General features: G+C 39.4%; 2 protein-coding genes across 3 annotated transcripts in view; both read left to right on the top strand.

Annotated features, from left to right (window-relative positions):
• The first annotated feature begins 325 nt into the window (after positions 1–325).
• On the top strand, positions 326–6,816 carry snapc1b (small nuclear RNA activating complex, polypeptide 1b). Its single transcript, XM_056394344.1, has 10 exons — positions 326–615; positions 1,442–1,598; positions 1,708–1,848; positions 2,054–2,158; positions 2,266–2,421; positions 2,635–2,694; positions 4,061–4,123; positions 4,302–4,440; positions 4,786–4,857; positions 5,593–6,816. Exons 1-10 carry the CDS (start codon positions 485–487, stop codon positions 5,628–5,630), a joined length of 1,062 nt encoding a protein of 353 aa, XP_056250319.1. The 5' UTR covers positions 326–484; the 3' UTR covers positions 5,631–6,816.
• Positions 6,817–7,089: 273 nt separating this feature from the next.
• Positions 7,090–11,671, top strand: part of syt16 (synaptotagmin XVI) — a 33,597-nt gene continuing 29,015 nt past the window's right edge. For both annotated transcript variants that reach the window (XM_056394331.1, XM_056394330.1), the window contains exon 1: positions 7,090–7,244. In XM_056394331.1, the coding sequence (XP_056250306.1) occupies positions 7,232–7,244 (13 nt within the window). In that variant the 5' untranslated portion in view covers positions 7,090–7,231. The remainder of the gene's footprint in view (positions 7,245–11,671) is intronic.

The following is an 11,671-nucleotide window of genomic DNA, read 5'->3' as shown; positions in this document are numbered from 1 at the left end:
GCGCAGTGCCAGTTCTGGATCGTTCTCATAGGCCAGAGGTACGATGGGAGTGACACTACTGCGCATATTCAGTGGGCCGCATAACGCGGAAGTAACCCCAGAAGCCAGAAACTTTTTAAGCGTATGCGCCAGGCGAGCAACTTCTATAGAAATGAACGGGCGTCTTTTTCGATCCAGTATCCAGTTCTTACATCCATACATCCATGACCCAGAGTCGACGACCATTTTTATATACAGTCAATGGGCTGTACACGTTGATCTGTAAAGAAGAATAAATAACCACGCTCCTTGAAGGTACCATTAACTCTGACGATGACGCATAAAATCGGCGACGGTCGCAGCAGAATCGTGTGTTTACGTTCGTGCAGCTCACAATAAGAATCGTATACTGGTCAAAATGGTGACAACTGTAGTCGCGGGTAGAGAATTTAAAATGTGTGGGGTTTTGTTTTAACGTGAACGTGTGTGAGGAAGCGGCAGAGAGATGGAGTTCTTAAAGAAACAGGTGAAATCAGACTGCGAGGAGCTGCTGAGGCGCTTCCAGGAAACGGACTCTGTCCGCTTCGAGGTTTTCTCCAAAATCTGGAGGGAAATGAACTTCGCACAAATTTTCTAGTAGGTTTACTTTAAAATACCACAATGGTTTCAGACTAAATGTCTTTCAGGTTCTGTTATAAGCCACGTTATTACACTTTTTAGAATAGCTTGTCTCTGGGTCATGTGACGTGGAGGCATTTGAAAAAGAGGACACAATTATTGTCTGTTGAGATATTTTTTAATACATTATTTTAGAATTCTTTTCAATAGCTTCTTCATCATGTGACGGAGTTGTTCACAGTATATAAATGTGTAGTTACATGGCCAATGAGGGTACATCAGTTTATATTACTACTTTGTCTATTTGTTTATATTTCTGTCATAAATATGTTTTTTTTTTTTCTCATTTGAGCCAGTGATTCACATATTATGAAATGTGTATTTACTCAATATTAAAAACAAGCAGAATTTGTATTTCGGTGTGTATTATGTGTGTCAAATTTGGCCGTTGTTTACAGTGTACAACGAACAGGGGAAAAAATTATGAACATATTAAAACACACACAACATTAAAAATAAAACAGAATAATAATATTCGTAATTAAAAGAATCATGAACATTATAGAACAATCTTAAAAGGTCTAAAAGTTTTTTATTTAGAAATTAAGATTCAATTAATATGAGGTATAAACTAGGCATCATAACAATACATAATTCATACATTATTTTCATTGTTGATTGATTTAGATTCATTTTATAATTAAATGATGGTCTATACATTTCAGACAACTGTGCAAAATGGCACAAAAAGCAGTAACTCTTCACATTTGAGCTGGAACCAGAGAAAGTTAGACTTCGACTCATGACATGTAATCATGTTCAACATGTTTTTCCTGTGTTGCAGTGGCACTATGGGGCATGAGAAGCGAGCGTTCAGTCGTCTGGTTCTGGACTCCAGCTGCAGATTCTTCCTGCCGCCCTTCAGCTTCCAGATCAGAGTGGGAGGACTTTATCTGCTGTACAGCCTGTATCGGTGTCAGACCGCCTCGCCCTCAGAGCAGGTCAGGACATGACACATGTACATGGTCTTTAAAGGGTCAGTCCTGACATTATTTATATTATCTCCTACTTGAAATAAAGTGGATAACGAAGTTCTTCCCCTGGCTACAGATCCGTCTGGCGCTGAAGGACTGGGACGACATGAAGAAGTTCGAGAAGGACGCTGTGGACGCTCAGCACATCGACGTCGTCTACATCTTCCGACAGCTGATGTTCCTCAAAGCGTTCCATTTCACCGCCATGCCCACTCAGGTGAGCTGCCTTCCAGCCACACACATTCGCATTTTATATTCATAGAAACCTTGAATATCATCGAATGTAGGAATATTTTGTGTAGGTTAGGAACCCAGAGTCTGGACTGGGATCCTCTACTATCTTCCAGTGGCTCTGTTCCAGTTTGCGTATGTTTTTTCTCTCCTTCCTTCATGTCTTCCTCCTCCTCTTCCTCTCCTGCCAGCTCACCTACAATAAGAAGAAGAAGGCAGAGAGGTCGGCGTTGTGTGAGGAGTTCATCGAGCGAGCGTCTCGTCCGCAGCAGCTGATCAACATCGAGCTGCTGGAGGTAAACGCAAAGAGAAGAGGAGCATGAATTCCCTTAACTTTAACTCAGACAAGCCAGAGAACGAAAAGGTTGTACAGTGATTTTCTTTATTTTTGTTCTTCTTGCAGGAATTGTCCAACATTCACGAGCTCTACAAGAAGCTCAAGTCTTCTGTCTTTATGACAACAGAACAGGCAGATTCATCCGTCAACCTGATCCATAAAGACCTGGTCCCTCAGCTGCGCAGCACCGTGGTGGATTTCTACAAGTGGCAGCAAAGGAAGGTGAGACATCTCCACAGGTTTTAGTTTAAAATAATCTGTATGTGTGTTTTTCTAGACAACACATCTGCTATATAAACAGGTGCAAATCCTCACATTTCAGGCTGGAATCAATACAGAGTCACTTCTTCTTGCTAAATGACACTCTCACTAATAATTTCAGCATATTACAAATACATATGAGGTTTTGCCCTATTTTTTGTCTTGTCATGTCAGGATGGTGCAGAGGAAGATGAAGATGATACCAGCGGTGAGGGAACGTCATCTCAGCAGGAGGTGAGTTACACTATATTAAACCTTAAGCTCAGTTTACAGGACAAAGCTGCACCGCTTTGTACCTCTTTGAAGTTGCGATCAGTGTATTAATAAAAGCAAAATAAAAACTTGCACTTTTAAACACAAGGTTTAGCACCTCATGAAAGACGTCTCTCATTTGCACAAAGTTTCTGCATTAAAAACAAACATTTTTGGTTCATTAAATCTGAAGTTATGAGCAAATAAACGGTGATAACTTGAGAAATGATAAAGCACAGATGTTTGTATTGCTTCCACAAATGTGCACAAACAATGACCACAAGAACGAGATCACTGACTTGTTCTTAAAAGTTTAATATTAAAATGGTTTGAGCTTAAAAAACAGTCTGTTGTTTGCACAAACAAACTGGAATAGTTGTATTCATATCCTGATCATACAGGCTGCCAACCTCACAGAGGCGCCCTGTTTGCACAAGGTTCAGTTGTATTCCCTACAGATGTCATTAACCGTAGTACTGTCTGTGTAATTAGACGCACAAGCTGAGTAATTAAAAGTCCCATATAGTATAAAGATAGATTTCCATGTCTTCTTTGATTATAAAGCAGGTCTAGCTTCTATATTAATACTGTGAAAGTATCAAAGCGCTCAGTCCACAGAGAAATGCACACAGCCTGTATTCAGAAACTGAGCCTTAAACCGAGCCGTCAGGACTTCTGTAACTTTGTGATGTCACAACAATGTAGTCAGCGCTCTCAGTCTGAGTGTTTACCTGAAATCTGTTATATTTTTATTTGATAACTCAGAAAACAGTCAGTCAATCAGAAGAGAGGCTCAGAGCCTCCTCTCTTCTGATTGGCTCACTGACCTGTTGTTACTAGAGCTCCAGAGAGAAGCCTGAGAAACCACAAATATATCTTCTTATGGATCAAAAACTTAAAATACAACACAGGGAAAGTGGAAAATATGGGACCTTTTAATCTGAAACATGCAGATTTAACCATTAAGCTTGACTTGTAACAATCACTTCGCCATAAACATTTGTAACGTTCACGTTGTTTAACTCAGTTCTGTCATATTCTGTATATTTCTACTGCTTTTACCAAAGCAGTTACCAAAATAAAAGACTCACCGGCTGCTGCACACACCCTCCTGAACAGCCTTTGGACTCTTGAACTTTGACAATACTGAATGAGTGTGTATTTGTTTGTGGGTGTGGTGGGGTCCGTGTGTTGTTTCATACCAGCCTGGACATAATGAAAGCTGTGGTGGTTACATTTCACCTTTACATGATATCCTCCTGCTTTGTCTTGCACCTTTATTAAAGCTGTAATAATAAGCTTGTCCAGATAGTGGTGCTGTTGACTGACCGTCTGTTTGTGTCCTCAGTGCTCGAAAAGAGCCGGGCTCCTCGCCTCCATCAAATCAAAGGCGTACGGACAGGCATCAGAGGTTTGTGCTTCATGTTATAGATTTTAATATTTTCTTTAAATATCTAGAAAATTAACATTTACTTTGGAGGATCTTTAAGTTTCTTTAAAAAAATGTGTGTTATATTAAATGTATTCCTCATGAATCATACAGATGCAAAACCATTTGAGAGTCTGTGTGATTGTATTTTTGTTGTCAGGCCTCCAAGTCACGTCGTCATCGTCAGGTGGAGGTGGATTACACCAGCGCTGAGGCTGGACCCTCCACCATGCCGGGTTATTCCAGGATTAGTAAACCGTCACTCAAAGCCAGAACCAATGAGAATGTACACATCTCAGGTAAATACCTCCTACTACCTGCCTTTATGCTGTTGTATGGGATGGAAGGTGTTAGGCTCTGGTGGTATCATGGTATTCAGGAATCCAGAAGGTGTGAGATTCAATACCTTCCCAACATACACTCCTTTTTCTATTATACTGACATGGAGACTCTATTAACATGGTGTGTTGTGGTGCACAAGACACACCAATCAATTAACAAGACTTGTCCAAGTGATTGGCATTACACGTTGTTAAAAGTTATTCTTAGACCAGGACAAGTCAGACTGAAGGAAAGTGAACTCTAGATTTTCTTTCTTTTGACTTGAATGTTGCGTTCAATGACTGAAAGTCTCTTCTCATCAGGTGACATGAGGAAAGAAGCAATGACAACCACTGCGATCCATCGTCTCACCAGTTTGGAGTCTGTTCCTGAAGGTACGCAGCCAACACACACACACATCTGACACACCTCATGCTGTGTCACAGTGAGGCCTTCAGTCCGTACTGGACAGAGGAATCCTGTTAGAAGATGATGAACGGAGGTGTTGTGAAGTTTTGACCTGTTGATGGCATTAGGTTCATTTTAGATTCATCTTTAGGAGCCATTTTCCAGTATTAAGGGTTGATGAGAACATACATAACTCCATGTAAGTTACATAAGTTCAGTCCAAACATCTAAGAGCAGAGCACTGAATGTGATGAATTTAAGGGATGTTACATCTTTGTTCATGGGAAAGTTCTGTTAACAAAGAGTTATAGAGAAAAGTGTTGCATTATGTTTCTCATATTGTTAATTATGATCTTCCTTTGTGTCCTAAATTAAATTTACCAAGTATATTTCCTACTCAGTTTTAACACAAACTGAACATTATAACCTTCATGAATGTCATGAATATACAGTATATTCAAAACAGAATAAATATAATGGCAGAAAAATGTAACCCTATTGTTTCACACCTGCTTTTTATCTTAAGAAATTATTGGACCAGGATCATTTTTTCTAATCTCAAGAATCTCTTCAACATAAACCAAATGTTACTGTATGTCACTAAATAATCTTTATATATAATAAAAGACAGATGACATTGTTTATTTCTCTCTTTTGTAACATTCACATGTTGATTTACTTTACTTTTTCTATTAATAATGTTTTATTTTTCCTCCTTTCAGCAAAACCAAAAAAATACAAAAGATTTGAGTGGACATGAAGACAATGCAGGAATCAACCTTCATTCTGACTGGAGCAGAACGTTTTTTAAGGATGATGTATCGGTGAAAATATATTATAATTGTAATTAATATTCTGTAACTGAAAGTTTGTCCTACCACTTACTGGCACTATATTACAAAAATGTGAATGCTTTTATATTTTAAAGAACTGGTCTGTTAAAGAAAAACTATAGTTGTAACCCTGCTTACGTTTGTTACAAAATGTAGAGGTTTGCAAAAAGTAAACAACAACTTTGCAGAGTCATCAAAGATGAAGAAGTTTCCTGTTTTCTTTTTACATTCTTGCAGCCATCAGCAGTTGAAAACTCACTCTGTACCTGTTTCTTTGAGTAAGTGTTGTTACAGAAATGTTGTCTTTTACTCACTACAGGAAATGTCTAAATACATTATGCATGTTTAGGAGGGTAAATTCATCCTAATGAGGTTCATCTCTCAGCAGGTTCTTCTCTGAGAGGTTAAAACTGGATATCTGTGATGTCTTTATTTTTGCTTCTGGTGTTTTAAATGTTTTATAAAATGTCAGTGTTTTATTTTTACTGTTAATTTTGTCCATCTCTTTTATAAGTGACATTTGATTCAGACATAAAGTAAGAGGACATCCTGCTTTTGGCTTCGGCCTGGGTTTCATGGTTTTGGCCCCTCAGTTCTAATGACGGGAAATCTTAAACCTTAATCCGAAACTGGGGGTCTAAAGACAATATGTTTTTGTTTTGTTGTTTTTTTAAATGTAAAATGTTATATGTTGGTATCTGAAAAGTAACAACAGCTGTTAGAAATACTCAAGTAAAGTACAAGTATTGTAAAACTGATTTTAGTAAATGTACTTAGTTATATTCCACCACTGGACTTGTCTGATGTGGTCTTCATGCTGAAAAGAAAGTAGTGAAAATGCCATTTTTTTTCTGTGTGTTTCTTATGTTTGTTTGTTTCTTACAAATAGAATAAAGTTTTCATGAATGTTTAACAGTTCTGAACAGTTACAAACTCTCCTTTCCCCTTCATTTATGTGCAACCAAGCCAATCTTACTAAGCTAACTTTAACCTGTAGCTGGGTTTAGCTAACATTACTATTAGCATTAATGTGGCACATTTTTTCTACGTTAAAACAAATGTCACCAAATAGTGGTCTAAACAAGTTGGTGTTAAATAAATTTTAACTAAATATATCGCACTCATTTCTTTTTTTCTTTCTTTTTTTTTTTTTACTTCGTAGGAGAGTAGCTACTGCTGGAAACGCAAGTTCAAGGACCAACGGCAAGTGCGCGTTAAAGGTAAATATTCGTCTATTTCTCCCTAAATTTGATCAATTTAGGGAACAAGTAACGACTTCAAGTAAAAGAAATCTAAAATTGAAGGTTTAAATCACCAAAAAAAAAACAAAACAAAACAAAAAAAACGAGATGAGTATAATCATTGAACGTGGATGTTTCCTACAGTCCGTGAAGGCGTCGCCGTTCTCCGCTGTGTGGCTGTAGATTTGCGGGTCTGGAGGATGAGGAGCGGCGGGGATGCTGCTGCCTCTGCTCCGCCGATCACACACTCGGTTCCGCAGCCAGTCTGAGGGGAAACAGCCGCAGCCATGGCCTCGGACAGTAAGTACGATCACATCCTCACCGTGTGACCGTCTCTGATGGAGATTTTACTGAGGATGGATCCTGTTTTCAGGCTCCTCTCCTGGTTTCTGTCTTTTTTTTGGGGGGGGGGGGGGTGGGCTGAATGAGAGCGACAGGATGAGTAGGCCAGTTTATCCTCTTTTTACCTAATAATACCATGTTTTTGACTGCATTTTATCCAGATTAATGATATTTAGGGGCCTTTATCAGTCATCACACTAATAATAATTATGATATTCCTTCAGTATTCCTGCAGGGGCTCAGTGTGTTGAGTTGATAGTTGCCTCATCATGGCCACCTCATGGAAGTCTATTTTTGTATCTCTTGCACCAAATTATAAGATATAACGTACCACTTTTTTATTGAGGCTTTATAAGCTTTAATCAGTGGATTTATTGATGCATAATATACCATTTTCTAATGCTTTATGGATCAGTTATAAGCCGTTAATTAGAACAACTTTTTGGTGGCCAGATTGTGGAAAATCTTCCTCCTTGTCATACTGTTTTATTATTATGGAGACCTCTCCAGTGGACTGTCTGGCAACTCATCTTCTGTAGAGGAGCTGCAACTCATTATTAGTAATTGACGTTTTATTGCTTTTCAAGATGCGGTAACATCACACAGAACAAAGACATGAATAGAAGAGATAATATTTAAACTAAGAATACAGGAAGAAAAAAGAAAACACAGGGCAAGTACTGGCTGCTGCTCACACATCCAGTACTAATGACATATAAGGGCAAACGTCACATTACATTGCTATCATCCCGACCATCCATCCCATATACTGGGAACACCCTATAGGGCAAACAACACTTTGACATACAATACAGGCCGTCTCTCACAAATCCTGCTAGTAACACGCTGCATACATTAAACTGATTTTTAACACTTACAGCTGCAGACTTGTTGGATTATTATTGAATCTTTTATTAACATTTATAATGGCAGGTGACTGAGGACAAATGTTTACTTTCAGCTCATTAGAAATTGAGAAACCTGTTTAACCCGTTTACGTTTGCAGAGACTGTGTGGTATCTTTTTTTGTTATTATTATTCAGGTGTAATATTCCTGTCACATTGCTGCAGGGCCTGGCAAAACATGCTGTGCCCTAAGTCCATTGACTATGGTAGTTAATGCACTGGAAGTAGAATTTTAAGAGACTTTTACTTCTACTTCTACTCCACCAGATGTCAGAGAAAATGACTGTACTCTTGAACCCACTGTCAAAACAGAAAAGGACAGTGACACTGCAGCAGTTTCAAGCTTTCAGCTTTACAAGAGTCAGAAAACAACTCCTAGTAATTACTTTACTTTAATAAACAATATAAACAAAGGGGTTCATTTTAGATCCATGCCATCAGCCGATATAAACCTGCTCTGAGCAGTGGATTAAAAGGACATTGACAGCATTGGGTGTTCACGTGTTTGAACTTTTAAAGAGTTTACACCTCTGACTTCATCAGACTAACTGATGCAATCACTTGGTACTTATCAGCTGCTTCCTGTCACCCCCACCAGAGCCGAAAGCTTGAAACTGCAAACATGACTGTGTATTTTTCTCAACATTAAGCGTCTCAATACAAGACACATGATTATCTTATAAATATGATGTATAGTTATAGGTTTAAATACCCAACAGAATGGCCAAAATAACCTTTTGTGAACTCCACAGAAGTTTTCAGGGAGGATTAAGATGAGGTTTTACTTCATCAGAAGGCAGAGTGAAGGTGCGGCAACAGGTACAGCAGGTAAACAAATGTAAAGGGCAAAAGGAGGCAGGTGCAGCAGGAAGGTGCAACTGTTGATCTGACAGGTGCATCAACTGAGGCGCTAATGGTGTGATGAGGGCCGGGTGTGCAGGCAGGTGGAGGATCAGAGGCAGAGAGTTGGTGTGTGGGAGAGGAATCACAGGGTCTTTGTCAACTCCTGAGAAAAATATCTGGTTGTTTAGCTGCTAGATGCTCCACAGTCGTCACCAGCTAGTCTTGGTGCTGAGCAGGAAGTGGTCAGTGGGTTTATCACAGCCTCCTCAGGGGAAACAGCTGCTGCTGCTGGAAACACTGAGACTGAACAGTAAATGTGGAAAAGAGGCTGAAAAGTGAATCCAGGTGAATCTCCAGTGATTAGACCTCGTACCAACTGGATGATTAAGGTGAGCTGCTACAGTTATTTAAATTATCTATCAATCTATTGATTTGTTTCTTTATTGTTTAGTCTGAGAAATGCCAAAAGTAATTACTAACTCCTTCATAAGATGTGAAGTGTTTTCTTCAAACGCCCTGTTTGGTTGAATGAGCTGTTAAAAAATGAAGACAACAGCAAAAATATTGATCTTGGTAGATGTTTTTAATAATTCTACAGATACAACTAATGATTATTTTCATTATTGATTAATGTGCTGATGGTGCTAAGTTGTCCACAGGCCCAAGGTGATGTCTTCATGTCTTGTTTTGTCCAAACAGTCCAAAACCCAAACACATTCAGGTTACTGTCACGTACGACCAAAACAACTAACTTTAAATCCTCACAGTTTCAAACTTGAAACACAGAGTGTTTGATATTTTGCTTAAAAGGTTTTTGGTCAGGACGTCACCAGAATCATATCATCAAAATAATTCAGACTAAATCTAATAACAAATCCTGGGTCTTGAATATTTATTTTGTAGACAGTAACAATAGTTATGAATTTGTGCTTCAGGAGACAGATGTTAGGAAGTCCATTTAACAAAAACTTCAATTAGCAAAGTAATTGATTATTTTTTAGTTGTTTAATCATCAATAAATCGACCAGTTAATAATGTCTTGTATCTGGTGCTTATCTGAGACCGATTATGAGACAATGATCCTCGTAGCATAGACGAGTAAAAGACCTTTACCCTTCCTCCGGTATACAGGACCCCAAGACTGAAAGGCTGAACTCTTTGTGGTTGTTTGAGCGTCTCTTTGTCGTGTTGAGTCTTCTGAGGATCCTTTCGTGTCTCTTTGTGGTTGTTTTGAGTCTCTTCTGCAAAGTTTTGCTAGTTTTCGTCGTCTTTTAACTGAACTCTGTGACACTCAAACAAGAAATATTAAGTCACTTCATACAGAGGCTTTGACCCAGGGGCCCGAGGGGACAGGGGGAACCCTGCAGAAACCCTGCCTCAGGTTACATCTCTACAGGAGGCGATATGAACTCATTGGTGGAGGTAAAGAGCGGGTCGACCTGCAGCTTGCACCACATGTGGACATAACCTCTTCACCTGCTTCTGTCTCCGGGTGTGACAGTCGTTGCTGAGAGGAGATGCCAAACAGCGTCACACTATACCGTCAGCGCGCTCCGTTAATCAGAAGCTAGACAGTCAGTTATGTGCGATGCTGTTTCTGGTTATTGTGGCCTAGTTACAGACTGGTTCAATCTCTAATTCATAGCTCTCTCTTCTCCGCTGTGGGCGCAGACTGCCGGCTGACAGGCTGAGAGGGGACTCATGAGTAATATTTAATGCTGCTGCTGTTGTGTGTGTGTGTGTGTGTGTGTGTGTGTGTGTGTGTGTGGGGACAATTAACTGTATCAGGAAATTGAAACCGCCTTGAAGTCCATGTTTGTTCCTGTTTATTTGAGCTCCGAGGCCTCCTAATGGAGCTGTGCTGCCTTCCATGCTGACTGACGGGAAATCGGACTCGTCTCAGTCACTTAAACTCACTTTCACTTTTCTCCAGATGCTGATTGGAGTCACGCAACAGTTTCTCATAGGGGTAGATTTTCAATTTGGTTGAGTTAAAATTACCGCGGGTGAAGCTAAAACTGCCCACCAGGGGGCATTAGAGCTCGACAACAATCTGACAAACACTGAACCTTGATATTTCGCTTTATCATTAAGTTTATGTTATCAAACAGTTGCCAACTAAGCCGACTATCTTGATCATTAACGAGAATAAAAACAACAAAAACTTTACTAAGTTTGTACAAGAGATATTTGCGGATCTTTCAATCGTCGTACCGAATGGTCTTCATCAGGAGAGTATCCAGTAAAAAATGCTTAGAATAATGAAAACTTTGAATATCTACCGTTTCAAGATAAATGGTCAAGAGCTCCATAAGAATCGAGTAAGTGGACTTTGAGTTTGAGATTGTTTTGTAAGTGCTGCAGACTGAAAATATACCCAGAATTTATGAAATTACATTTCAGCAGTTCAGTCCTTTATTCTCCGACACTACAGCATAAGACGGGGTCACGTTTTTCACCTTCCTCCGTGTTGTTGTGTCTCGTGGTAATCAGGAAGGGACGGCGGCCTCGCCCAGTGGGAGGCAGGAAAGAGTCGATGATTGACCGTTCACACAGGACGTAGAAAAAGCTCGAGACTGAAGAATCAGATTTCATTGAAGGGCAAAACACGAACAGAGGGATGAAGGAGAGAGTTT

The sequence above is a fragment of the Seriola aureovittata genome, chromosome 13 (genome assembly GCF_021018895.1).
Source record: "Seriola aureovittata isolate HTS-2021-v1 ecotype China chromosome 13, ASM2101889v1, whole genome shotgun sequence".
NCBI classification, from domain to species: Eukaryota; Metazoa; Chordata; class Actinopteri; order Carangiformes; family Carangidae; genus Seriola; species Seriola aureovittata.
This window is presented reverse-complemented; position numbering and strand designations above follow the sequence as displayed.

What these genes read in the sequence shown, in the direction of transcription:
- snapc1b (XM_056394344.1), top strand. Translation starts at nt 485, where the DNA reads ATGGAGTTCTTAAAGAAACAGGTGAAATCAGACTGCGAGGAGCTGCTG. An exon ending in AACTTCGCACAAATTTTCTA is followed by an intron (nt 616 to 1,441) that starts GTAGGTTTACTT and finishes CCTGTGTTGCAG; the next exon opens with TGGCACTATGGGGCATGAGA. An exon ending in TCAACATCGAGCTGCTGGAG is followed by an intron (nt 2,159 to 2,265) that starts GTAAACGCAAAG and finishes TTCTTCTTGCAG; the next exon opens with GAATTGTCCAACATTCACGA.